Raw genomic sequence first — 25,306 nt, 5'->3', positions numbered from 1 at the left:
TACCCACTCCAGTGGATATCATCAAATATTCAATTGTTTTATCAATGTCCTAAATAATTTTAAATATTTTATAATTTACACCTGAATATTCATTGGAACTGATGCTGAAGCTGAAGCTCCAATAACTTTGGCCACCTGATGTGAAGAGCTGACTTGCTGGGAAAGATTGAAGGCAGGAGGAGAAGGGGACGACAGAGGATGAGATGGTTGGATGCCATCACTGACTCAATGGACATGAGTTTGAGCAAACTCCAGGAGATGGTGAAGGACAGGAGAGTCTGGTATGCTGCGGTCCAAGGGGTCGCAAAGAATCAGACAAGACTTAGTGACTGAACAACAACAATTTATGCCAGAAACAAACACAAAGGCACCAACTTATTACACAACCAATGGTATAAGTGAGAAGACACATGACACATGGGATTGCCCCAGGACGCTCATGAACTTGTCTACCTTCAGCCCTTGTTGGGTGCTTGCCCTGCTTCAGGAGCTCTGCTTATGTTAACTCATTTAACCCTAGGATACAGGTGAATTGCCCAGAGCACCATTTTATTGATGAAGAAACTGAGGCCTAAAGATGTTAAATAACATGTCCAAGGTCACCTAGCTCATCTAAATGTCTATCAGCTGATGAACAGATAAAACAAAATGCAGTGTATTCACACAATGGAATAGTATTCGACCATAAAACCAAATGAAGTACCGATTTATGTTACAACATGGATGACACGTGAAAACATTACGCTAAGCGAAAGAAACCAATCACAAAAGACCACACACTGTATCACTCCATTTATATGAAATGTCCAGAATCGGAGTATCTGCAGAGGCAGAAAGTAAACTAGTGGTTGCCTGAGGCTGGGGAGAGGGGTATTGGGGAGTGACTGCTAATGAGTATGGGGTTTTCTTTGTGGGGTGATGAAACACTTCTAAAGTTGGATTATGGTGACAGTGGCACAACTCTGTGAACATACTAGAAATCCCTGAATTGTACACTTTAAATGAGTGAACTGGATGGTATGTGAATTGTACTGCAATAAAGCTTTTTTTTCTAAATTACCAGAGGTTGGACATCTCTGAAGCCAAGTAGTATTTATTGACCACGTACACAGGCATATACTAAGTTCTATGTGAGTTGTAATGTAAGTATAAGACAAAAACCCTGACTTCAAATTGCTGGCAGTTTGAGAGAAAAGGCATCTATACAATGTATCGATGTTATAATGCCCTTTTGCTTTATGGATATGTGTCTTGTCCATAAGATACATATGGCAGTCGACTGTGTGAACCAGGTTTTCTAGATCATAAAAGCTACTGGGCCAGGGCCAGGTGAACATACAAGCCCTGGTCAGATGGATCCTGCTTCCCTCCGCTGCCGGGGTCCTGCAGAGGGTTATCTTGGGAGAGAGAAACCTACAGGTATCTTCAGGAGCTGAAGCCGAGCCTATTCACTTATAACTGGAGTAATGTGAGTGCATGTTTTCTAACTAAACAGAGGCCAAGGCATCCTGACAAGCCTTGGCTGAGCTAAGGCCACTGGGGGGATACCCAGGGTAACCAAATATTAGTAAGACAGGTTTTCCTTAGTTTCCGTGGCTGAAGATCTGGTCTGTTCCCCCACCAGGGAGTCTGCCCACACTGGGTCCCCTCCCTTGGCCCTCTAAGCATCGATGGCAAAGGTCACTCCACTTTAGGCGGGCTTGAGAGCTTTGCCAGAGACCAAGCCCTCCTCTACCTGTTCTTACCTAGCTACACAATCCAGACAAAGGAAGAGCAAGAGAGATCCTGATGACGATCTGGGAGAGCGATGGTCATGACAGGGTAAGATGTGGGTTTAGAGGAAGGCTGCAGGAGACATGATCCAGGAAAGGGGACAGTCTCAGAATGTGAGGCTGCACAGGGGAACCATAACACCGAAAAGAACTGGAGAGGGCCAGGAACCTGCTCAATCATTTACAACCAGGAAGGCTTTCTGGAGCTAGCATTTACCTTAAGTGAAAACTGAGGGAAATGCTGTTTTAATGGGCTCTGTTGTACCCTGAGGCTAATGGAACAGAGCCCAGCTCAATGTCCAGTGAACCCGTGAGCACAAATGCCTCACAGAACCTACAACCTGGAGGGCATGTCAGTAAGATGCCTACTTTTTAACCAATGCGTGAATTCAGCTGAATTTTATAACAAGGGTTTATATTCTCAAATTTTCAGACAGTGGTGGCAATCAAAACTTAGACTCTTACTTAAACTCGTAAATATTTACTATTTAGCTAGAACTACAAGAAAAACCCTGGTCCGTGAAGTAGAAACTCCCATTTTGAGCATTACGAACTATGCATCATTGCCTGAGCTGCCAAGAAAGAACAGATCATATTTGGATCATGTGGCTTGGGCCCACAGTGGTCTGATGAACCAGACAGTTCAATGCCATAACCCTACAGCCAAGCTGCCTCAACGAAACCACATCCCTAACGCATCCCAATGAAACGAAATCCCTAACATGACACTGGCCTCCTTACCTTTCACAACATCAGCAACGTTGCAGGTGGGATCAATACTTCCGATGTGTTTCGGATGCGCAGGATTGGTGTCACCGCCAAACAGAAGTGCTAAACACACACAAGAGAAAAGGGACAGAATTAAAAACAAACCTGGCTAGGATGATTAGGCAGAGGAATTCGGGGCTTTTAAGTTTTGAAAAGATTCTCTCATTGTGAAAGCTGTTTTAGCATCCACAGTGACTTAGAGTAACAGAATCCACTCAACTGGTTGGTGATCAGTTATCGTACATGGAGGACCTGCCATGCCATGAGACCTGCCACGTGCAGTTAGCAGGTCCTAAAGCAGCAACATGAGGCACGGATCCAACCTGCTCTCCCCGACCCAAGGTGATCTGGTTGAAAAACAGCTTCCTTTCATACTGAGTCAAGTTAACCCACCTTCTCAGCACTATCCTCGACAGTTATTCCAACATTCACTAAATATTTACAAAATAGTCTGCAGCATTAGGCTAGGCTTACAAAGGGTCTTTTACCATGAACACTTAAAATGCCTCTATTGTAGAAGTTACTTTCACTATTTGTGCAAGCGTTTTTAAGCGTTTTTAACTACTTTCATAATATACAAGGTTGGCAAAATTTTACTTCCGAAAATAAGCCCAAGTTGTGGTACATATATACAATAGAATATTACTCAGCTATAAAAAGGAACGAATTTGAGTCAGTTCTAGTAAGGTGGATGAGCCTAGAGTCTCTTATACAGAGTGAAATAAGTCAGAAAGAGAAAAGAAAACATATCAAGATATTAACGCATATATATGGGTTCTAGAAAAATGGTACTGATGAACCTGTCTGAAAGTCAGGAATAGAGATGGAGATGCAAGAACAGACGTATGAACAAAGCAGGGAAGGAGAGGGTGGGACAATTATGGACAGCAGTACTGACATATACACACAAAGTGAAGTGTCCGACTCTCTGCGACCCCATGGACTGTAGCCCAGCAGGCTTCTCCGTCCATGGGATTTCCCAGGCAAGAATACTGAAGTGGGTTGCCATTGCCTTCTCCAGGAGATCTTCCCGACCCAGGGATTGAACCCTGCATTGTCTCCTGTATTGTAGGCAGACGCTTTACTGTCTGAGCCACCAGGGAAGTCCATTACACACAACCACATGTAAAACAGACAGCCAGTGGGAAGTTGCTATGTAACACAGGGAGCTCAACCTGGTGCTGTGACAACCTAGAGGGGTGGGATGGTGTGGGAGGGAGGTTCAAGAGGAGGATAATTTATACAATAAATTTATAATTTATACAATTGTATAAATTGTATACTTTATAATTACAAAATATGCATAATTTTGGCTGATTCATGTTGTTGTATGGCAGAAACCAACACAACATTGTAAACCAATTATCCTCCAATTAAAAATACATTTTTTTTAAAAAGCCAAAAGGAGACCCCTTCAAAGAAAAAAGCACTCTGAGTGCAAATGTTTATATGTGTGCCTATTTTTAAGTCAAACAAGAAATGGGAAATAACTTAGACTCCACAAAAGGAAAATGCTTAAATAAAATAGGTGAAGGTTTTAATTATTAAAGAGGACAAACATGGGCATTAGGCCAATATGTAAAGCGCCAACTGATTAAGTGGAAGAAAAACAAGAGATGCGCAAGTTTAATGATCGAAAACCATGTACATACATATGTGGACACACATATTCAGGTCAGCAAGAAATTGCAGTTATCTAAGTAGTATAATTCAATAGTATTGGGGTTCTTTTTTTTTTCTTTTAAATTCCCTGTAAATTGCCAAACATTTACATTTTCAACAGATGTACATTTAGAACAAACCCACATTTAACAGCTGCGTAATATTTGTTTATCCAAATAAAGTAATATTACTAAAATAAAGATGCTCTGTCCATTTTCTGACTCAACAAAGAGGATGAATTAGACTCTAGACACTAGATGCTTTTTCATAAAAATTATGAAATCAGACACAGAGACACGCTGAAAATGAGTTTAAAAGTTTTTGTGGAGAGAATTTTTGTTATTCTTTTCTTATCTGCTTATCAGCCTAGAGAGGAGATTAAAACTCTCAATACAAGATTAGGGTTTGACAATTCCACGTAATCTGATTTCACTGATCACTGTGAAATGTAAGATCAATTGCTCGTATTGCCAACATGCCAATTCAATATTCTCAGTATCATTATCTCAGATTTGTTTTTAAAACCAAAAATGGAAACCATGTGCCACCCTGGATAAAGATTAGAACCGACTCTAGAGACACTGGAAGTATTCAGAGATGAACACCAGGCTGCCAGGTGCCTGTCAGATACTATGCCCCACCAGAAACATAACAGCAGAGGCTTAAAAGGCAGGCAGTGGTCCTGTCTCTAACATGAGTATACAAAAAGCCCTTCAAGGATTTCCTTTAACTGAGAGTTCTAAAGATTAGCTTTTTCATAGATAGAACTCACTTAGGAAAAATTGACCTAGAAGTAAAATTTCTAGACAAAAATGCCAATCAGAAATTGAAAGTGAAGCAATAGGAAAACATTTGGGCGAAATCACTCTGGTTATCTTTTCAAAACTAGACCAAGAAAACCCAACTTACTGTGCTGGTTAATAAGCATGCGGAAAGAGATGCGGTTGGTATAAAATCGGTCCAGAAAATACTGGATGTTACTGCTAATGAATGGATCAAACCCAAACTTCTCCTTGTACTCGATCACTCCTTGGGCCATTGTAGGAACCACATCATTGTGTCTATTTCTGACTTTAATAAGGACTTGTAGAAAGCTGCATGGGAAGGAAACAAAAAAAGTGGTCAGTCTTTATGTTTCATGGCTAATGCACAAATTTCCCAGCTTTATTTTGGAACTATTTACCTGCTGGTATTTTTATAGGCAGAGCCATCATTATCATCATAGGCTACAAGGAAGTACTCACAAGAAACTATAGGATTACCCAGTTTTTGCTTGAAACTTTTCTACAGAAAGTCTTCCTTTGGAAACATTTAACTTTTTAAATAAAGAAATGGAATGCTCAAATACCTTTTTAGGAATCCACTGACTTTCTAGATAAATGATTACATATGAAACAGACCCTATAAATGTTTGCTGAATACATAACTGCAGAATTTATTGATGTTTCTTCTGACATCACGAAGACAATACCAAAAATCTCCAAGGATTTATCATGGAGTCTTAAAAAGATAGCTTCCATGAATGAATAAATGATGTCAAACCATTTAAAAGCAAAATTCTGAAGCAAATTTCTCACAGCAGTAAAATAGTGATGGAACATAGATAGAACAAATGTGATTAGGACAAACCTATTCAAATATTTGGGGACATTATTGTAAAGGTGTAGAGGGAATACTATATTGAGAATGGTAACTAAGAACAGAAAGGCAAGTCAATGGAACCAAATAAAAACCTTGGAACCAGGATCAAGGATGAATGAGAACGTGTCTGTAAAAATTCAGCAATACTGACGATGAAGTGACAATGTAAGTCAGTAGGGAAACAAATTAGTTGGGATAGCTAACTAACAATGTAAGTCATGCCCGAATTTTAAACCTTACACCTAAAAATGGATTAAAAAACATTAAAAATGTAAAAGGGTGAAATTGTAGAAAAGAAAGAAGAAAATCAGGTGAGGAAGTATATAACCTTGGGAGTAATGAAGACTCTTCTAAGCCTAATACCAAAGGCAGAAACAAATCATAGGACTGTATAGGATCTCAGCAATTTTATAAGGACACAAGAAAAGTGAAATCTGAGAAATATATATTCACAAGAGTTACTATTCTTAGTAAAGGAAAAGATGACCACACCCTAATAGAAAACTAGGCAAGGGGCCTGGTATCAATAGAAAATGTACCAGAGGGCATGCAAATGCCAATAACTTCACCTTCAAAATAATAAAAGAAAACCAAATTAAAACAATGCAACACTATGCTTACCGGACTGGCAAAGAATAACCACTGCTGGCTAGAGAGCAGGCACATACCTGATGGATTTCTAGGGGCGACTGAGCAGCCTGTATCAAAAGCCCAAAGAAAGTTATTCCACTCTCAGGAACAGACTCTAGGAAAAGAACTGGATAAGGTCAACAACCATATTTCAGAGCTGTTCTTTAGAGCACTATTTAGGGTAGCAAGAAGACCACAAACTATTCTAAACCCAGTAACAGGTCAAGTCATCTGACTTATCTACAGGTGGACCACTAAGAAATTACTAACAGCGGTGTAGACCTACAATGCTGACACTGTTATTTTTGTAAAGAACAAAACATTCTGTACATATAGAAACACGTACGCCAAGTTAAAAGTATGGATGGAAGGAAAATGTTAACAGTAATTTAATTTCCCAGTAATGGAAATTTGGAGTGACTATCTGCATAGTCTTATGTTTCTCAATGATGAAACTCTTCTGTAATAAATACATATGTACAGAGACAGCAAAAATGAATAAGTCAACTCAGAAATTAGAAGATCAAAATTATTCATGAGAAGTTTTCTAATGGACCATTTATCCTCTACATAATGCTCTTCCCAATGTATCCATAATGAAATATTACTAAAGTGTAACAATTCATTACAGTAGGAAAGTGACTCAACTTATCTGTAGGGAGGAGACTTGCCTCAGTGGTTCAATTCTCAGACTACTTTCCCAATCTTCTGGGGTTCTTTTTTCAACAAGTCTTATTTAAATTTACATTTTTGGCCACACCCAGGGCTTCCCTGGTGGCTCAGATGGTGAAGAATCAGCCTGCAATGCAGGAGACCTGGGTTCGATCCCTGGGTTTGGAAGATCCCCTAGAGGAGGGCAAGACAACCCACTCCAGTATTCCTGCCTGGAGAATTTCCATGGACAGTGGAGCCTGGTGGGCTACATACAGTGCATGGAGTCACAAAAAGTCGGACACAACTGAGTGATTAAGCACAGCACTATGGCACATGGGACCTTAGTTCCCTGATCAGAGATTGAACCGGCACCCCCTGCATAAGACTTAACCACTGGACCACTACAGAAGTCCCAGGGCTCTTCTAAACTTTGTCATTATGATCAACATCCTCATCTTCCTTGCTACTTTCACTTTACTTATGATTTCTCTGCTCACGACTCCTGTATAACCTCTTACTGAGCAGAAAAGGCTGCTATGATGAACAGGACTCCCCATTCCTTTCTTCACCACAAGCATCTGGCTTCTGCAACCCCAAGTCTCCCAACTAGCTTCATGGCAACCTGGGCAGGTTACTGAAACTCACTGAGAGCTGTTATCATTACGATCTCGTACACACTGGATCCAGAAGTTGGCAGCTTCTAAAGGCTTGTGTCCATAAATCACAGCAGAAATGTAATATCACAGATGCTCACAAACCTATATCCCCAAATCTGAAGCTAGAGAGGTCAGTCCTTATTTGCAGGATACCAGCCAAACAAACTCACTAGCTAAGGACTTTGGTGAAAACAAAGCTTCTGGATTCGATTCATTTAACTTTGATAACTTAAATGACAGCAAAGGTCTATAACAAGGAAAATGTTACAGCCGGGGCTCTAATCCAATGCCTCCTCTTCCACATTTCATAGACCCATTGACAAAACACCTCGTGAAGTAAAAACAGGTCAGGACTTCTTTTCCTTTACATTTTAATTTACAAGTACATCTGACCTAGCTACTCATGACTCAGACCAGCAGTTCTGGCAATATGGTGCATTGCAAAGAGCAACCGTACTGAGGAAGAGTAAACATGATTTAGAGACTCACTGCTCTGAACTGATGTTACGATCTTGGGGAAGTCACTTCACATCTTGGACCTCAGTTTCCTTATCTGTGAATTGAGGCAGCTGGGTGAAATGCCTCCAGCTAAGGTCAGTTATGTAATGTGCTATTTCTTCATTCTTTTTATGGAACACCTACATGGAAGGCGTTTGGTGTCACAATGATGCGGGCCAGGTTTCTGCTTGGAAATTCCTCAGCACACAGGCCTGCATACACATTCAATGATGGGTACATGAAAGAGGAGAAAAACAATGCGAAGAGGACACAATTTCTCTTGGAGGGGGAAAAAAACACACTCAGAGCTGGGTGTTTTCTGGTTAAATGAAAAAGAAAAACTGGAAATATTTTCCATCAGCATGCAAATGTAGCAGTCTCCATGCCTAATAGCAGCAATAGAATTCAGAACAGTTATGTTAATAGCATACTTTTATGCTTCTCCAGAATAAAAGCATTATCTTTGCTCTGAGCTCAAATGTAATTACTGCATTGAAACTTTAAAAACAACTCATAAGGGACTAAGTACATAAACTCATGTATACACAGAGGTCAGTGCATTCTTAAAACTACCACTAGGTGGAACATTTACTGCAATATTTACAGTGGGTGCCCAGCGCCAGTTCACCAGAAAGCAGCGCAAGTATTAAGAATTAGATCATGAGGTGTAATTTGAAGGGTCTCCTAGTACAATTTAAATTCTTAGCTCGAATTTATAGTGTGTGGAGGGAGGTGGGAAGGGGGTTCAGGGTGGGTGGGGGAAGAGACACACATGTATACCTGTGGCCGATTCATGTTGATATATGGCAAAACCCACTACAATATTCTAAAGTAATTATCCTCCAATTAAAACTAATTAAGTAAAAAACTGCAATGTTGAGCTGTTACCCATTAAGAAACCTAACGCTTCCATCCCACTTGTACTTCTTGGCTCTCAGTGACGTTGAGTTCCATTGATCAAAGCATTTTTTTGACTTTCAGGTAAGTTTGGTATCCTACTTACTTATCCAAGACCTGCGGATCTTCAGGGCTCTTATTTTCATATTCTAGAAGTTCAAGAAAACTCTGCATATACCTGAAAGAGAGATACTGTGTTAGTTGCCTACCCAACATCCAGCCTCCTTCCCCTCTTCCTTTGTCACCAGCCAGTTCACGTCCAACTCTTTGCGACCCCATGGACTATACAGCCCATGGAATTCTCTAGGCCAGAATACTGGAGTGGGTAGCCATTCCCTTCTCCAGGGAATCTGCCCAACCCAGGGATCAAACCCAGGTCTCCAGCATTGCAGGCAGATTCTTTACCGTCTGAGTCACCAAGGAAGCCTTACAGCACCTTAAATTTCCACCCAGGTATCCATCCAATCCCCTCGCTCTCCCATGGAACCCAAGTGCTTCAGGGGAAGCTAATACTATGCAGAGCTCCTGAGTGGCCAGTTTTCCTCTGGGTAATCCTATTCCTCTTGTCACTAATTCCTAATTAGTCTGACAGTCCTGGTCTAAGTCTGTCACTGCATTGCATTCCCCTGAACTCAGGGGTTGGCTCAAGAAAGGAGCCTCAATTCAGGCCACTAAAATGAGAGCAGATTTGCTGGTGGTCTTTGGGAGAGAGGTACATGGATGTAAAGCCTGGAACTGCTGCAGCTATTCTGTCACCAGGAGAAAATCCAGTCAGGACAGAGGACAAGATGGTTGGATGGCATCATCAACTCGATAGACGTTGAGTTTGAACAAGCTCCAGGAGTTGGTGATGGGCAGGGAAACCTGGTGTCCATGGGGTCACAGAGTCGGACATGACTGAGTGACTAAGCTGAACTGAATGAAGTCAACCCCATGGAAAGTAGGACCTTGAAAATCTTGTGACTCTCTGAATTACACCAACTCCAAAAGCTCATCCTATGGGTGGATCTTAGTCACCATTTATTGCTTCAGTTAGGCTTAGTTGGATTTTCTGCTAACTTGCTAATACATGTATCCTAACTGGGACACCAAGTCTGTAGTCTGATTACCAAAAAAAAGTGCACATAATATTTAATAAGCAAGTGTGTGACCCTGAAAAGGATGCTAAGAAGTTAGAAATAAAGAAGATTCCTTCTCAGAGTTAACTTAAATGCATCAACATGTAAATGGAAGAGAAAGAATGCCTCTTTTCAGTTCAGTTCAGTCGTTCAGTCATGTCCGACTCTTTGTGACCCCATGGACTGCAGCACACCAGGCCTCCCTGTCCATCACCAACTCCAGGAGTTTACCCAAACTCATGTCCATTGAGTCAGTGATGCCATCCAACCATCCCATCCTCTGTCGTCCCCTTCTCCTCCCATCTTTAACCTTTTCCAGAATCAGTCTTTTCAAATGAGTCAGCTCTTCACATCAGGTGGCCAAAGTATTGGAGTTTCAGCTTCAGCATCAGTCCTTCCAATGAACACCCAGGATTGATCTCCTTTAGAATGGACTGGTTGGATCTCCTTGCAGTCCAAGGGACTCTCAAGAGTCTTCTCCAACACCACAGTTCAAAAGCATCACTTCTTAGGCACTCAGCTTTCTTTATGGTCCAAATCTCACATCCATACATGGCTACTGGAAAAACCATAGCCTTGACTAGATGGACCTTTGTTGGCAAAGTAATGTCTCTGCTTTTTAATATGCTGTCTAGGTTGGTCATAACTTTCCTTCCAAGGAGTAAGCGTCTTTTAATTTCATGGCTGCAATGACCATCTGCAGTGATTCTGGAGTACAAAGAAATAAAGTCTGTCACTGTTTTCACTGTTTCCCCATCTATGCCTCTTTTATGTTGTGTGTTAGTCACTCAGTCGTGTCTGACTCTTTGTGATCCCATGGACTGTACTGTCTGCCAGGCTCTTCTGTCCATGGGATTTTCCAGGCAAGGATACTGGAATGGGTTGCCATTTCCTCCTCCAGGGGATCTTCCCGACCCAGGGATCGAACCCGGGTCTCCGGCATTGCAGTCAGATGCCTCTTTTAGGCCCTTTGAAACAGGTCCTGTTGTTGATTAGGAATACCAACCTATCTCAGTCAGGGCCAGCATAAGCAATAATGTGTCCAATAAAGATCTGGAGAATGGAGGAAATAACGCGATTCAGAGATTCCGATTACTTAGAGGTATGTTAGCTCTCTGCTTTGGGTCTGAACATGTCTGAACAAATTATCCCTTATCCTAATTATTTTTAGTAACTCATTACTACTAATCCTACTCTTCTGCTTTGGGTAGAGGATGAGGGCAGGCCAACAACTAAACATGACTGTTTAGCTTATAAACACATAAACAGGAATGATGTCTTATTAATCAGCCTCACCTGAACTTTGTGACAATGCATGATACTAAAGCATGTTCATCTCGGGATAATTTTTTAATTCAGTTTCTGAGCATTTAAGGCTATGAATTAGACAGTTAAAATCATTAGGTCAAGCCATCCTAAGAGGCCACAGGCAGCCATCTACAGTGATGCCCTCAGGCCTGCCACATGTCAGCAGATTTTCAGGCTGGCATACCATCCTTACGGAAGGGGATGTCATTTAAAAAGATGTTATAAGTGGAAAGAGGTTGAAGATAATGCTGAGCTTCTCAGCCTGCAAGTCAAGAAGGCACAGAGAACACACTCTAACTCAGGTGAGCTTCACGGCCCAGTATACTTATGATTCGCTTTCGAGAAGAAAAGGAAATGACAAGTCAAGACAACGCATGCTCCTGAACTGGATTCCGAAATCAGGGGTGATACAGTAATATTGAAAGATAGCGAGCCTGCCCAGAATTCCCGGCCCAGCGGCAAGCCCCTAATAGTGCTTATATACTTCGTGGTGGAAAATCTCTTATCGTGGTCTCAGAGTGATATGAAAGTCTCATGCAAGCAAGCATAATACTTGGTGCTTCTAAAACAGGCTATGAGTTCAGGGCAAAATCCAACTGAGTCTGAGATGGAAGCCAAGGTCGCTGCCTCTCTGAGGTATCCTGGTTCCGCTGCGCTAGCCACGGCTACCTGTCTGGGAGAGGGACTGAATACTGTAGCTCTAAGACCACCCATAGATTGCTTCTCAGATGACTCAGTCTCAACCCTAAGAAAGTACTATAACCAGCATTACTAAGGAATGACTGGTGAATGGCCATTCTCCAGTAGCCCGGTCTCCATTAACCCTCTGAAGTGAAGTCGCTCAGTCGTGTCCGACTCTTTGCGACCCCGTGGACTGTAGCCTACCAGGCTTCTCTGTCCATGGGATTCTCCAGGCAAGAATACTGGAGTGGGTTACCATTTCCTTCTCCAGGGGATCTTCCCGACCCAGGGATCGAACCCAGGTCTCCCGCATTGGAGGCAGATGCCTTAACCTCTGAGCCACCAGGGAAGCCCCCATTAACCCTCTAGACACCAGCTAATGAATGGTTCCACTCTCCTTGTATCCGGCCTCACGCACTCCTTCAGCTTTGTCCATGGGGACTTGCTCTCTGCTTGGAGAATACAGAGGAGACATGCAAGCATTTCCATGTAAATCCCTTTCTAAAAATACACCACCTAGTCTTCCCTCCTACCATTCAGCCACCGCCTCACACTCTGCCTACCGAGTGGGCAGTTCAATCACAAACTCAACTTCCTCAATTAGATAGCACATGCTTTAAGCATCACATTAAGTTATCCTGTTAAAATTTTTCAGACTTTTCATGGGGCAGATGAAGTACAGCAGGTGGCTGATCTTTTTCACTTGGGACGTTCCCCTTCAAATGACTTAATTTGCCCTAAAATAAATATGATCTTTCAAAAACTTTTTTAAAAGGAAAAACAGAAAAAAACCATGACAGAGACTAGATCAAAGTAGCAACATTCCCCTAGTCAAAGAAAGAACAGGCAGACCTGCTCACAGGGGCCACTGCATCGGTATTCTTTCCATAATTTTCTTCACTTCCCTATTTTGTTTTTCCAATGAAAAATCACATTTATAACTGAAAAAATTTTAAGTCAAGAAAGTGTCTGGTACAGTTGAGAAGTTATTTCCCTTAGGACAATTATACACTGTCTTGAGATTTCTCCACCACCACCCCTTCCCTCCAAAAAATCTTGGGACTTCACTGGTGGTCCAGCAGTTAAGACTTTGCCTACAACATAGGGGGTGTGGGTTCAGTCCCTGGTCGGGGAGCTAAGATTCCACATGACTCAGGACCAAAAACCCAAAACATGCAACAGAAGCAATGCCGTAACAAATTCAATTGACTTTAAAAATGGTCTGCATCAAAAAAAAAAACAAAACAAAACTTAAAACTCTCAATTACCTGAAAATTCAGATTTATAACCAGAAAAAAATTGAAAAGTCAAAGAAGTGTCTCATACAGTTGAAAAGCATTTTCCTTAGGATAATTACACATTGTCATATCAGTTTAAAAAAAAAGCCCTTTAATTACTTAAGAAACCCAGCTATCCTGAATGAGTCATACCCACAGGAAGCAGTACGTGTACTTTTATGGAGAATGGTCCCAATGCCAAATGTTCTGAGCATTCTGGGTAGACCCATCTGCCCCACACTATGTACTTACCAGCTCTGAACCAATCCCACCGAAGGGCGGTTAAGCAAGTTCTCCGGCAGAAGATTAACTTCTCTCATTGTGTTAGCCAGGCGCACAGGAAGCTCCTTTCGTAGGAACATATACGAAGTTTTCTCACACGCATTATCTCTCCCTATTAACAGATGAAAAATGTTCTGTGATTTTATATCCTAACAGATGGAATAATAAAGGGTTCTTATGGTAGCCCAGTGACTGGCTGGGAAGAAAACATTAAGTAACCCTGCAGTCTCGAGTTAAATCTTTATCCTCTGAAATAGCAAGCTTAGGAAAATAATTTAATCAGAATAGAAAAGGAGCGCTTATTCCAAGAGGCAACCTCGAAAGCTGTGTTTTTTTCCTCCACACAAATACAGCCCTAGTGTTCCCAGTGGTGGTATAAAAGTGACCTGGGATATAATCGGAATTTATTTTCAAATAAACGCAGTGGGAAAACTGCCAAGTAGAAAACTAGGAGAACGTGTAAATCCACTCCTGTTCACAGGGGTTTCCAGAAGGCAACAAACCCATTCATTCCACGAACATTCACCTACTGCAGGCCGACTGCTTCCTAAGACTTTCTTCAGACATGTTTCTCTCAGGACCAGGAAGCAGTCGCAGACCCTGGGTCTGGCCGAGACACAGGACTCGGGAGGTGCCCCAGAAGCCAGCTCACAGGTGCCCTCAGCAGTGGAGTGGTGGCACAGTGAGAGAAAAGATACCAGGCCGTGTGAAAGAGGAGACCCCAAGCCCCTTCCCTGGCTGCCAAGTGACCCCAGAGGTTCCATGATTGGTCTTGCCCCCAAGCCCCACCCTGCTGTAAATCCAGCGAGGATGTGATAGCAAGGACAGGAGCTCTGGGGACAGAAATATGTCCCCAGCCTCAACTCCGCCCTTGTGGGGGTGGGAAACCCTTCTTAAGCTTCTTAACTTCTGAGTCTCAGCTGCCTTAATCTGTAAAATAGGGATGAAACATCCATTTTTGTAACGACGACATGTGACAACATGTACAGAGCCTGATACAGAGCCAAGTGTTCAGTGAATGTTAGTTCTTCTTCTGTCCTCTGTGATTCTTACAGGTCTGGCCCAACTCCTTCATGATCGGATAGGCCTGCCCGATGCCCCATGTCCCCTGCAGGCCGCTGGGAAATGGGCCACCTCAGGGCCAGGCCCAGAGAGAGGGAAGCAGGGCTCAGTGAATGAACCTCACCTCCAAACTCTCCACCTTCTTCCACATATGATGAGGCAGCAAATTAGAGGTTCAGAAGTAAATAAATCCATTCTAACACTTCCAGCCCAGTTCTGGTTTCTTCCTTTCCTGTCCTCACCAAGTGAGACTAGAAATAAAAGAACCCACTTTTGAGGCTCATCTGCAGAACCTCTTCTGCCCAATGCCCCCTGCCCCCTTCTCCATTTCCAGAAAAGTCAGAATAAAAGATAAAAGTCTTAATCCATCGCTCACTTTCCTCATTCTAATTGAGCAGTATATTGAAGGCCTCCAATAAATCTTTAATTAATCAATAATTCTGCTTTTCCCTTTTCTCCTAAGGGAAATACTCCAAAAAGGAATGGAAGTGTCGCATCTCAGCAATGACCTTCCAACACTTCAGTTAAGTTCAGTTCAGTTCAGTCACTCAGTCGTGTCCGACTCTCCGTGACCCCATGAATCACAGCACGCCAGGCCTCCCTGTCCATCACCAACTCCCGGAGTTCACTCAAACTCATGTCCACAGAGTCAGTGATGTCATCCAGCCATCTCATTCTCGGTCGTCCCCTTCTCCTCCCTCCCCCAACCTTTCCCAGCATCAGAGTCTTTTCCAGTGAGTCAACTCTTCGCATGAGGTGGCCAAAGTATTGCAGTTTCAGCTTTAGCATCAGTCCTTCCAATGAACACCCAGGATTGATCTCCTTTAGAATAGACTGGTTGGATCTCCTTGCAGTCCAAGGGACTCTCAAGAGTCTTCTCCAACACCACAGTTCAAAAGCATCAATTCTTCGGCGATCAGCTTTCTTCACAGTCCAACTCTCACATCCATACATGACCACGGGAAAAACCATAGCCTTGACTAGACAGACCTTGGTTGGCAAAGTAATGTCTCTGCTTTTTAATACACTATCAAGGTTGGTCATAACTTTCCTTCCAAGGAGTAAGCGTCTTTTAATTTCCTGGCTGCAATCAGCATCTGCAGTGATTTTGGAGCCCAAAAAAATAAAGTCTGACACTGTTTCCACTGTTTCCCCATCTATTTCCCATGAAGTGATGGGACCAGATGCCATGATCTTTGCTTTCTGAATGTTGAGCTTCAAGCCAACCTTTTCACTCTTCTCTTTCACTTTCATCAAGAGGCTTTTGAGTTCCTCTTCACTTTCTGCCATAAGGGTAGTGTCATCTGCATATCTGAGGTTATTGATATTTCTCCCAGCAATCTTGATTCCAGCTTGTGCTTCTTCCAGCCCAGTGTTCCTCATGATGTACTCTGCATATAAGTTAAATAAGCAAGGTGACAAGATACAGCCTTGACGTACTCCTTTGCCTATTTGGAACCAGTCTGTTGTTCCATGTACAGTTCTGACTGTTGCTTCCTGACCTGTATACAGGTTTCTCAAGAGGCAGATCAGGTGGTCTGGTATTCCCATCTATTTCAGATTCGATACAAATTCATCTGGCCTTAGATGATTAACACAATGATTCAGGCTGCTTTGCTTCAGATTTTATATATATATATATATATATATATATAAAATCATTCCTGAAATGTTCTGCATAATTTTTATGGATGAACCACTGTTCATCCAAGTGCATTACAAATGCTGATATTTCAAAACAACTTGTGGTGAACCTCATTATAAAATGAAGGACCTATTATCTAAGTTAAAATGGGCATGTACGTTTGCATGTACCAGGAGAAATAGTTTGTATCCTGGTTATACAGAAAGGACATTTTCTTGTTTTAAAAAAAAGCACAAAAGAAATGATGACGTTCTTCTTGGAGGAGAAGGAAGTTAGGGAATGGGAAAGAGCGAGAATCTGTGGTGCTGAATTGGAACTGGAAGTTACCAGTATGACCTCAGTATTCTATCTGAGTTTTGGGGGTAATAAAAGTTGACGTGCTTAAGTCGCCATGTCCACAGCATGAGGAGCAGCAGATGAACAGCACAGTGGAAGTGGGGCGGAGAGAATCAGGATGAGAGGGAGGGTCAGGAGACGTGACAGTGGGCTGGCAGGTGCCAGGTAACAAGGGGTGATCAGGTTCACATCTGTTCTGGAAACCCACAGGGCTAGATCACTTCTGAGTTGAAAGGTTTTCAGATTTTAGGAAGTTAAAAAAAAAATACATCCACTGCAAGAAACAGTCCAGTCTACACAGACACAATACAAGTGCAGTACAACCTGTGAACATCCACAATGAGCAGGGAAGATCATGGCCTCAAGTCACTTCAGGCCAGGTTTCACCACAGACTGAGTTTGAGCACCAAGGGTATGAAAAAAGAACTTCCATTTGTCAAGTTTTGTGGATTTCAGAATTGAGATAAAAGGTGACAGAGCCTGCAGAAGAGTAATGTCAAGATTGGATGCCAGAGATAGACTTGGGTTTAAATCCTGAGCGCCCACTGGCTTCATGAATACCACCAAGTGTCAGGACACGTCTAAGAAAGGGACAGAGCTCACAGAGGTTGCAGCGAGGGTTAAAAAGCGCTTAGCATTTCACATGAACAGGTTTTTTAAATTGAGAAGAGGGGACTCATTAAAGCACAATCACTAATAACACCGGATGGTAGAAACCACAACAGCCCGAGGCCACGGGGTACCAGATCAAACGGACTGATGCTAAGCCCCGCGAGCGTGACTGCATTCCAGTTCATCGAGTTCGCCTGTGCTCATTTGATGATTCTACGTAATTAAAAAAGGATTAAAAAGGATTAAAGTATGTTCTGTGTCCCTGCCACTCACTTTTCTTCTCTTCCTAAACAAAAGCCTAGAGGTTTGCGTTGGTCAACTCTGCACTAACTAGAGGGCAACTAACTACTGGGCATGGCCTGAAATAACCAAATTTCAGGAAGCATTGATTCTACCCTTCCTGGATGATCAGCCTTTCATAAACTAGTGTCGAAAGAAATCTTACTTGTCGGTATACCCATCCCCCACCCCCACAGCACTGATTGGAGTGCCTCACCTATGGAAGCTTCTCAATGATTTACTCCAAGAATAGAGAATACTTTCAGACGTTGTGTTGTTTTTTTTTAAAGAGTACCTGCAAAAATCTCAGGTTTTGCCTCCTACATTCTAATTTTAGCTTCAGAGATGAATTCTTTGTACTTGGATACCTTAATTATACATCAGCTTAAACAGGGGGGTGTCTTTTATCATTAGTTAATTAGTGAGCCTAAAAATATATATGGAATGCCCAATTTTTTTTAACCTTTCCGTGGTTTTCCTCTTCAAAGTTTTTTGTCCTGTGTGTTAATATTAAATACTCACTTTAAATCAAAGGGTTTCAACCTTTTTTTTTTTCAGTTAATTTACCAAAAAGACACTTTGGGTTTTAATTGAATGTCCTCTCAAAAGGGTTGTGTTTTTCTAAGGCTTCCGGCATACTGAGTATTTTCCACTTATCCTTCCCAGTCATTTGACTTCATTTTTTCCCTGCTTACTTGGCTTCTCCACATTCCTTAATTTTGATTTTCTATTTTTATTCTGCATTCCTCCATGGACTTCATCTTATTCAAACTTACCGATTAAATCTTTCCCTAGTATTAGTTCAGAAAATGAAAAAGAAGCATTGGGTGAGAGGCATGGAAAATTCTCATTTTATGAACTTAAATACACTCGTGTATTTCTTCAATTTTTCCTTCTTTTTTGCTGACCCTTTAATTCTCTCCTGTTTTCTGTTTGGTTTTCATACTTTATCCTTTCATTGAGAAGTTGGAGACAGTTACTACATTAGCAAAAAAAATGTGATTGCTCTGTCTAGAAAGGTTCCAAAGAGCTTTCCAATTCACCAAAACACAGGATAAATAGACACAGAAACACAAATGACTTTTTCCCATAAATGACTTCTGATTTAACATGGTCACCAATAAATGATGGTCACCAATAAGAAAGCAGCATTTGACTAGCCTTCTGAGAGCGAGACTTCTGATTGATTAGTCTATCTGTCCACTATGGCCTATATTTCTGGTGAATCTCTAATCCTCTTTCAACCAATTTACAGCAAGTAGGAAAAAATTACTATTTCTTTAGTTAATGGAGTGATCTGATAATAAAAGCATAGGGCTGAGCACATGCTTCCCCAAAATGTAGTCTCCTGTCAGGATTACTTAAAGGCTATCTTTAGCCACAACTTTCAGCTTTAATACTTGGTGGGAGATGTTTTGGGAACCAAAGCAAGGGAATCAGAGAATGGAAAAGCAAGGCAAAAATAGAAAAATTAGTGGCAAGGCACCAAAATCCAACAGAATGATCAACTCATTCTGATAATGCTGCTTTTTGGAAATATCAATTAAATGTTTGAGTGTATAATGCATTTTTACCACTAATCATGTTAGAACCAGACACGGAACAAAAGACTGGTTCAAAATTGGAAAAGGAGTATGTCAAGGCTGTACATTGTCACTGCTTATTTAACTTACATGCAGAGTACATCATGTGAAATACTGGGCTGGATGAATCACAAGCTGGAATCAATACTGCTGAGAGAAATATTAAAAATATCAGATATGCAGATGATACCACATTAATGGCAGAAAGCAAAGAGGAACTGAAGAGCCTCTTCAGTTCAGTTCAGTCAGTCATATCTGACTCTTTGCGACCTGATGAACCGTAGCACGCCAGGCCTCCCTGTCCATCACCAACTCCCGGAGTTCACCCGAACTCATGTCCATTGAGTCGGTGATGCCATCCAACCATCTCATCCTCTGTCGTCCCCTTCTCCTCCTGCCCTCAATCTTTCCCAGCAGCAGGGTCTTTTCTAATGAGTCAGCTCTTCGCATCAGGTGGCCAAAGTATTGGAGTTTCAGCTTCAACATCAGTCCTTCCAATGAACACCCAGGACTGATCTCCTTTAGGATGGACTGGTTGGATTTCCTTGCAGTCCAAGGGACTCTCATGAGTCTTCTCCAACACCACAGTTCAAAAGCATCACTTCTTTGACACTCAGCTTTCTTCATAGTCCAACTCTCACATCCATACATGACCACTGGAAAAAACAGTGGTCTGGTCTGACTAGATGGACCTTTGTTGGCAAAGTAATGTCTCTGCTTTTTAATATGCTATCTAGATTGGTCATAACTTTCCTTCCAAGAAGTAAGCGTCTTTTAATTTCATGGCTGCAATCAGCATCTGCAGTGATTTTGGAGCCCAAAAAAATAAAGTCTGACACTGTTTCCCCATCTATTTCCCATGAAGTGATGGGACCGGATGCCATGATCTTAGTTTTCTGAATGCTAAGCTTTAAGCCAGCTTTTTCACTCTCCTCTTTCACTTTCATCAAGAAGCTCTTTAGTTCTTCTTCACTTTCTGCCATAAGGGTGGTGTCATGTGCATATCTGAGGTTATTGATATTTCTCCCAGCAATCTTGATTCCAGCCTGTGCTTCTTCCAGCCCAGCGTTTCTCATGATGTACTCTGCATATAAGTTAAATAAGCAGGGTGACAATATACAGCCTTGATGTACTCCTTTACCTATTTGGAACCAGTCTGTTGTTCCATGTCCAGTTCTAACTGTTGCTTCCTGACCTGCATATATGTTTTTCAAGAGGCAGGTCAGGTGGTCTGATATTCCCATCTCTTTCAGAATGTTCCACAGTTTATTGTGATCTACACAGTCAAAGGCTTTGGCATAGTCAATGAAGCAAAAGTAGATGTTTTTCTGGAACTCTCTTGCTTTTTCCATGATCCAGTGGATGTTGGCAATTTAATCTCTGGTTCCGCTGCCTTTTCTAAAACCAGCTTGAACACCTGGAAGTTCACGGTTCACATATTGCTGAAGCCTGGCTTGGAGAATTTTTGAGCATGACTTTACTAGCGTGTGAGATGAGTGCAATTGTGCGGTAGTTTGAGCATTCTTTGGCACTGCCTTTCTTTGGGATTGGAATGAAAATTGACCTTTTCCAGTCCTGTGGCCACTGCTGAGTTTTCCAAATTTGCTGGCATATTGAGTGCAGCACTTTCACAGCATCATCTTTTAGGATTTAAAGTAGCTCAACTGGAATTCCATCACCTCCACTAGGCTTTGTTCGTAGTGATGCTTTCTAAGGCCCACTTGACTTCACATTCAAGGTGAAAGAGGAGAGTGAAAAAGCTGACTTAAAACTCAGCATTCAAAAAACTAAGATCATAGCATCCGGTCCCATCACTTCATGGCAAATAGGAAAGTAAACACTGACAGATTTCATTTTCTTGGGCTCCAAAATGATTGCCTACGGTGACTGGAACCATGAAATTAAAAGACGCGTGCTCCTTGGAAGAAAAGCAATGACAAACCTGACAACATATTAAAAATGAGAGACATCACTTTGCCGACAAAGTTCTGTCTAGTGAAAACTATGGTTTTTCCAGTAGTCATGTATGGATGTGAGAGTTTGACCATAAAGAAGGCTGAGCGCCAAAGAATTGCCTTTGAACTGTGGTGCTGGAGAAGACTCTTGAGAGGCCCATGGACAGCAAGGAGATCAAACCAGTCAATCCTAAAGGAAATCAACCCTGAATATTCATTAGAGGACTGATGCTGAAGCTCCAATCCTTTGGCCACCTGATTCGAAGAGCTGACTCATTGGAAAAGACCCTGATGTTGGGAAAGACTGAGGGCAGGAGAAGGGAGCAACAGAGGAGGAGATGGTTGGATGGCATCACTGACTTCAATGGACATAAGCCTGAGGAAGCTCAGGGAGATAGCAAAGGACAGGGAAGCCTGGCACGCTTAAGTTCATGGGGGTTGCAAAGATTCAGACACAACTTAGTGACTGAACAACAACAATGTTAAAATGGGTAAAATATAAGTGACAAAATAATACTTCAGGGGAATCTTTTTTGTTTTTCTTCAGTTGTATTTATAAGATTTCAATCTTTTGAAAACACTGAATTTTGGGATAGGTAATTTATTTTCGAACTTACCAGAACTATAAGCAATGATTAACTGAACAGTCTTTCCAAAGAAACAGTGGAGAGCTACCAAATGATTGTAAATATCCTTCAAAAGAATCCCTCCCCGCTCGTTCTAGTTTCATTTATACTTTGGGCATCCCAAGTGGCGCTAGTGGTAAAGAATCCACCTGAAAATGTAGGGAACACAAAGACACAGGTTCGATCCCTGGATTGGGAAGATATCCTGTAGTAGGAAATTCTTGCCTGGAACATTCCATGGACAGAGGAGCTTGGCGGGCTACAGTCCACGGGGTCACAAAGAGTCGGACCACCTGACTGAGCACACACACACATACTTTGAAAATGTCAGTTTTACTCCATGTCCAAAAGTACTATTTCACTGCCTGGGAAGTTTAAGTTCTCCTTTGGGAAAACATACTCCTGAATTTCAAGAAATCAAGATAGGTAGTGGGTTTGGGATCTACCAAACTTGAGGCTGAGTCCACTGTAGGCCAGACCATTTGGGTTATTATTACTAACAGCAAGCCAGAAACTTCAGAGCCAAAGAGTCAAAGATCAGTTATTTCACACACACCTCATTCCCTACCAAACTCAATGCCCCAACAACAGTCAAGTGAAAGTGAAAGTCGCTCAGTAATGTCCGACTCTTTGTAACCCCATGGACTAGACAGTCTATGAACTTCTCCAGGCCAGAATACTGGAGTGGGTAGCCTTTCCCTATTCCAGGGGATCTACCCAACCCAGGGATGGAACCGTGGTCTCCTGCATTGCAGGCGGATTCTTTACCATCTGAGCCACACAAAAGCCAGCTATCATACCATTTCTCTCAGCCCAATGTCTATTTTATTATGCTCACAGATGCTGTGGGTCAGGAATTCAGAAAGGACACAGGAGGTAAGGCTGCTCTGAAACCTCAGCTGGGAAAACTTAAACATTGGGGGAGTGACTGGACTGTGGGGAGCTGAAAGTATCTGAAGGCTTCCCACTCACAAGGCTTCAGCCGACTACTTGCAGACTGAGACTGACCACTGGAGCACCTTCTGGTGGCCTCTGCAAGGGCCTCCTCCTCACAGTATGGCGGCCTTAGGCTAGCTGGATTCTGGGATGACTTCCATACAAAAGGCAGAGGCTGCATGGGCTTTATGACCCAGCCACAGAAGTCACACTGCTAGTCCACTTCTGTCATACTCGAATGGTGTAAGCAGCCATAGCTTGCCCAGGCTCCAGGGGTAGGAGACCAGGCCTCCTCTCCCGACCGCCCCCCACTTGGTGAAAGGCTGGCAAGGGCACATCATAGAATAGCATCGTCACGGCCATCTTTGTACAATGTCATCTGTCCTCTAAGATGTTCATAAACAGGTGTAGAAGACGACTTATTTCTCAAATTACACTTCACAGCACTCTTCCACGACCTGAATTTGCTTTCTTTGGAGTCAGTTTTTGGCCATTTATTTCAGTTTCTCTTGCTGTGGGCTCTCCTCAGATGGCAGGTAGCCCTTGCTTGCTCAGTGAGGCAGCCTAATGACTAAGGGAGCACCCCAAATGCCTCATGGATCACATAGGTCTTTTTGGTGGGGTCCTAACACCATACCAGTTTCCCTTATTCACCTTAAACAGTTCATTCAGCATCTTTAGAGAAGAATCCTCTTTTTGCCCTTCACTTTGCCTAAGGGTAGCTGCCTGCCTACTAACGTTCTCATGGTCAGGTTGGAAGGTAACCCGTCACTTCTCAGACTTCTGGTTCATTCTCCAGCTTTCACTCAGCCAGCCCTACCTGTTACTTCCGCCCTGTATCCCCGGTACTGCCTTACTGAGGTAGGAGCCCCTCTGGAGGTCACAGAGCCTCCTGAGTATGTTCTAGACCCCAGCTATCCAATATAGGAGCCATGAGCCATTAGGGAAAATGTGAATATTCAACTACGTTATAATATCAATGATAAATTCCCCAAGTGTGATCACTGTGTCATGGATATTAGGAGAACACTTTTTATACTTATGATATATTAGGTTGGTGCAAACATAATTGCGATTTCGGATCGTGAATTTAAATCATTATAACTAGGCTCAAACACACCTTTATTAATCAAAATAGGAACCATTACAATCAACACATTTTTGCCAATGAGAAATAAGTTTGTTTATTTCTGTAGCATAAAAATCCGTGCATTTTCTGTCTCCTGCTGGTTGTGGAAGCATTTTCCCGGCAAAAAGTTGTCAAGATGCTTGAAGAAGTGGTAGTCAGTTGGTGAGTGGTCACGTGAATATGGCAGACGAGGCAAAACTTCATAGCCCAATTTGTTCAACCTTTGAAGTGTTGATTGTGCGACATGGGCATTATTGTGGAGAAGAACTAGGCCCTTTCATCTCATTGATTTGTTGAGCATACTTCTCCAATATAACGGTTTCACTAGGATTCAAAAAGCTCTAGTGGATCAGACTGGCAGCAGACCACTAATCAGTGACCCATGACCTTTTTTAGGAGCAAGTTTGGCTTTAGGAAGTGCTTTAGCACTTATTCTAGGTACAACCACTGAGTTGGTCATGGCCAGTTGTAGTAGAAAATCCACTTTTCATCACACGTCACAATCTGATTGAGAAATAGTTCACTGTTGTGTAGAGTAAGGTAAGACAATACTTTAAAACGACAATATTTTTGATTTGTGGTCAGCTCACGAGGCACCCCGGAGAAGGCAATGGCACCCCACTCCAGTACTCTTGCCAGGAAAATCCTATGGACAGAGGAGCCTGGTGGGCTGCAGTCCGTGGGGTCGCTGAGGGTCGGACACTACTGAGTGACTTCACTTTCACTTTTCACTTTCATGCATTGGAGAAGGAAATGGCAATCCACTCTAGTGTTCTTGCCTGGAGAATCCCAGGGACGGGGGAGCCTGGTGGGCTGCCGTCTATGGGGTCGCACAGGGTCGGACACGACTGAAGTGACTTAGCAGCAGCAGCAGCACAAGGCACCTACTTATCAAGCTTTTCCACTTTTTCAATTTGCTTTAAATATCAAACAACCGTAGAATGGTCGATGTTGAGTTCTTTGGCAACTTCTCACATAGTTGTAAGAGGATCAGCTTCAGTGATGGCTCTCAATTGGAAGTTGTCACTACGCTCCTCATCTTCAAGGCTCTCATCTCCTTTGCAAAACTTCTTGAACCACCACCGCACTGTATGTTCATTAGCAGTTTCTGATCCAAATGCATTGTTGATGTTGCAAGTTATCTCTGTTGCTTTACGACCCATTTTGAACGCAAATAAAAAAATTGATCGAACAAGCAATAAAGGTTTACTGTATAGCACAGGAAACTACAGTCAATGTCTTTTAATAACCTATCCGTCTCTCTGTTCCGTAGCTCAGTCGTGTCCGACTCTTTGTGAC

At 42.3% G+C, this 25,306-nt stretch overlaps 1 protein-coding gene across 2 annotated transcripts in view; it reads right to left on the bottom strand.

Moving 5' to 3' along the window:
• The window catches only part of PDK3 (pyruvate dehydrogenase kinase 3), a 78,887-nt gene that overhangs the window by 34,656 nt on the left and 18,925 nt on the right, over positions 1-25,306 (bottom strand). For both annotated transcript variants that reach the window (XM_055438488.2, XM_055438487.2), the window contains exons 2-5: positions 13,815-13,956; positions 9,285-9,356; positions 5,112-5,296; positions 2,514-2,603 (exon numbers count right to left, since the gene is read on the bottom strand). In XM_055438488.2, the coding sequence (XP_055294463.1) occupies positions 2,514-2,603; positions 5,112-5,296; positions 9,285-9,356; positions 13,815-13,956 (489 nt within the window). The remainder of the gene's footprint in view (positions 1-2,513; positions 2,604-5,111; positions 5,297-9,284; positions 9,357-13,814; positions 13,957-25,306) is intronic.

The sequence above is a fragment of the Moschus berezovskii genome, chromosome Y (assembly GCF_049115385.1).
Source record: "Moschus berezovskii isolate FMDL1 chromosome Y, NW_MosBer_1.0, whole genome shotgun sequence".
In the NCBI taxonomy this organism is placed as follows: domain Eukaryota; kingdom Metazoa; phylum Chordata; class Mammalia; order Artiodactyla; family Moschidae; genus Moschus; species Moschus berezovskii.
The sequence above is the reverse complement of the archived record's forward strand: the minus strand, read 5'-3'. Positions and strand labels throughout refer to the sequence as shown.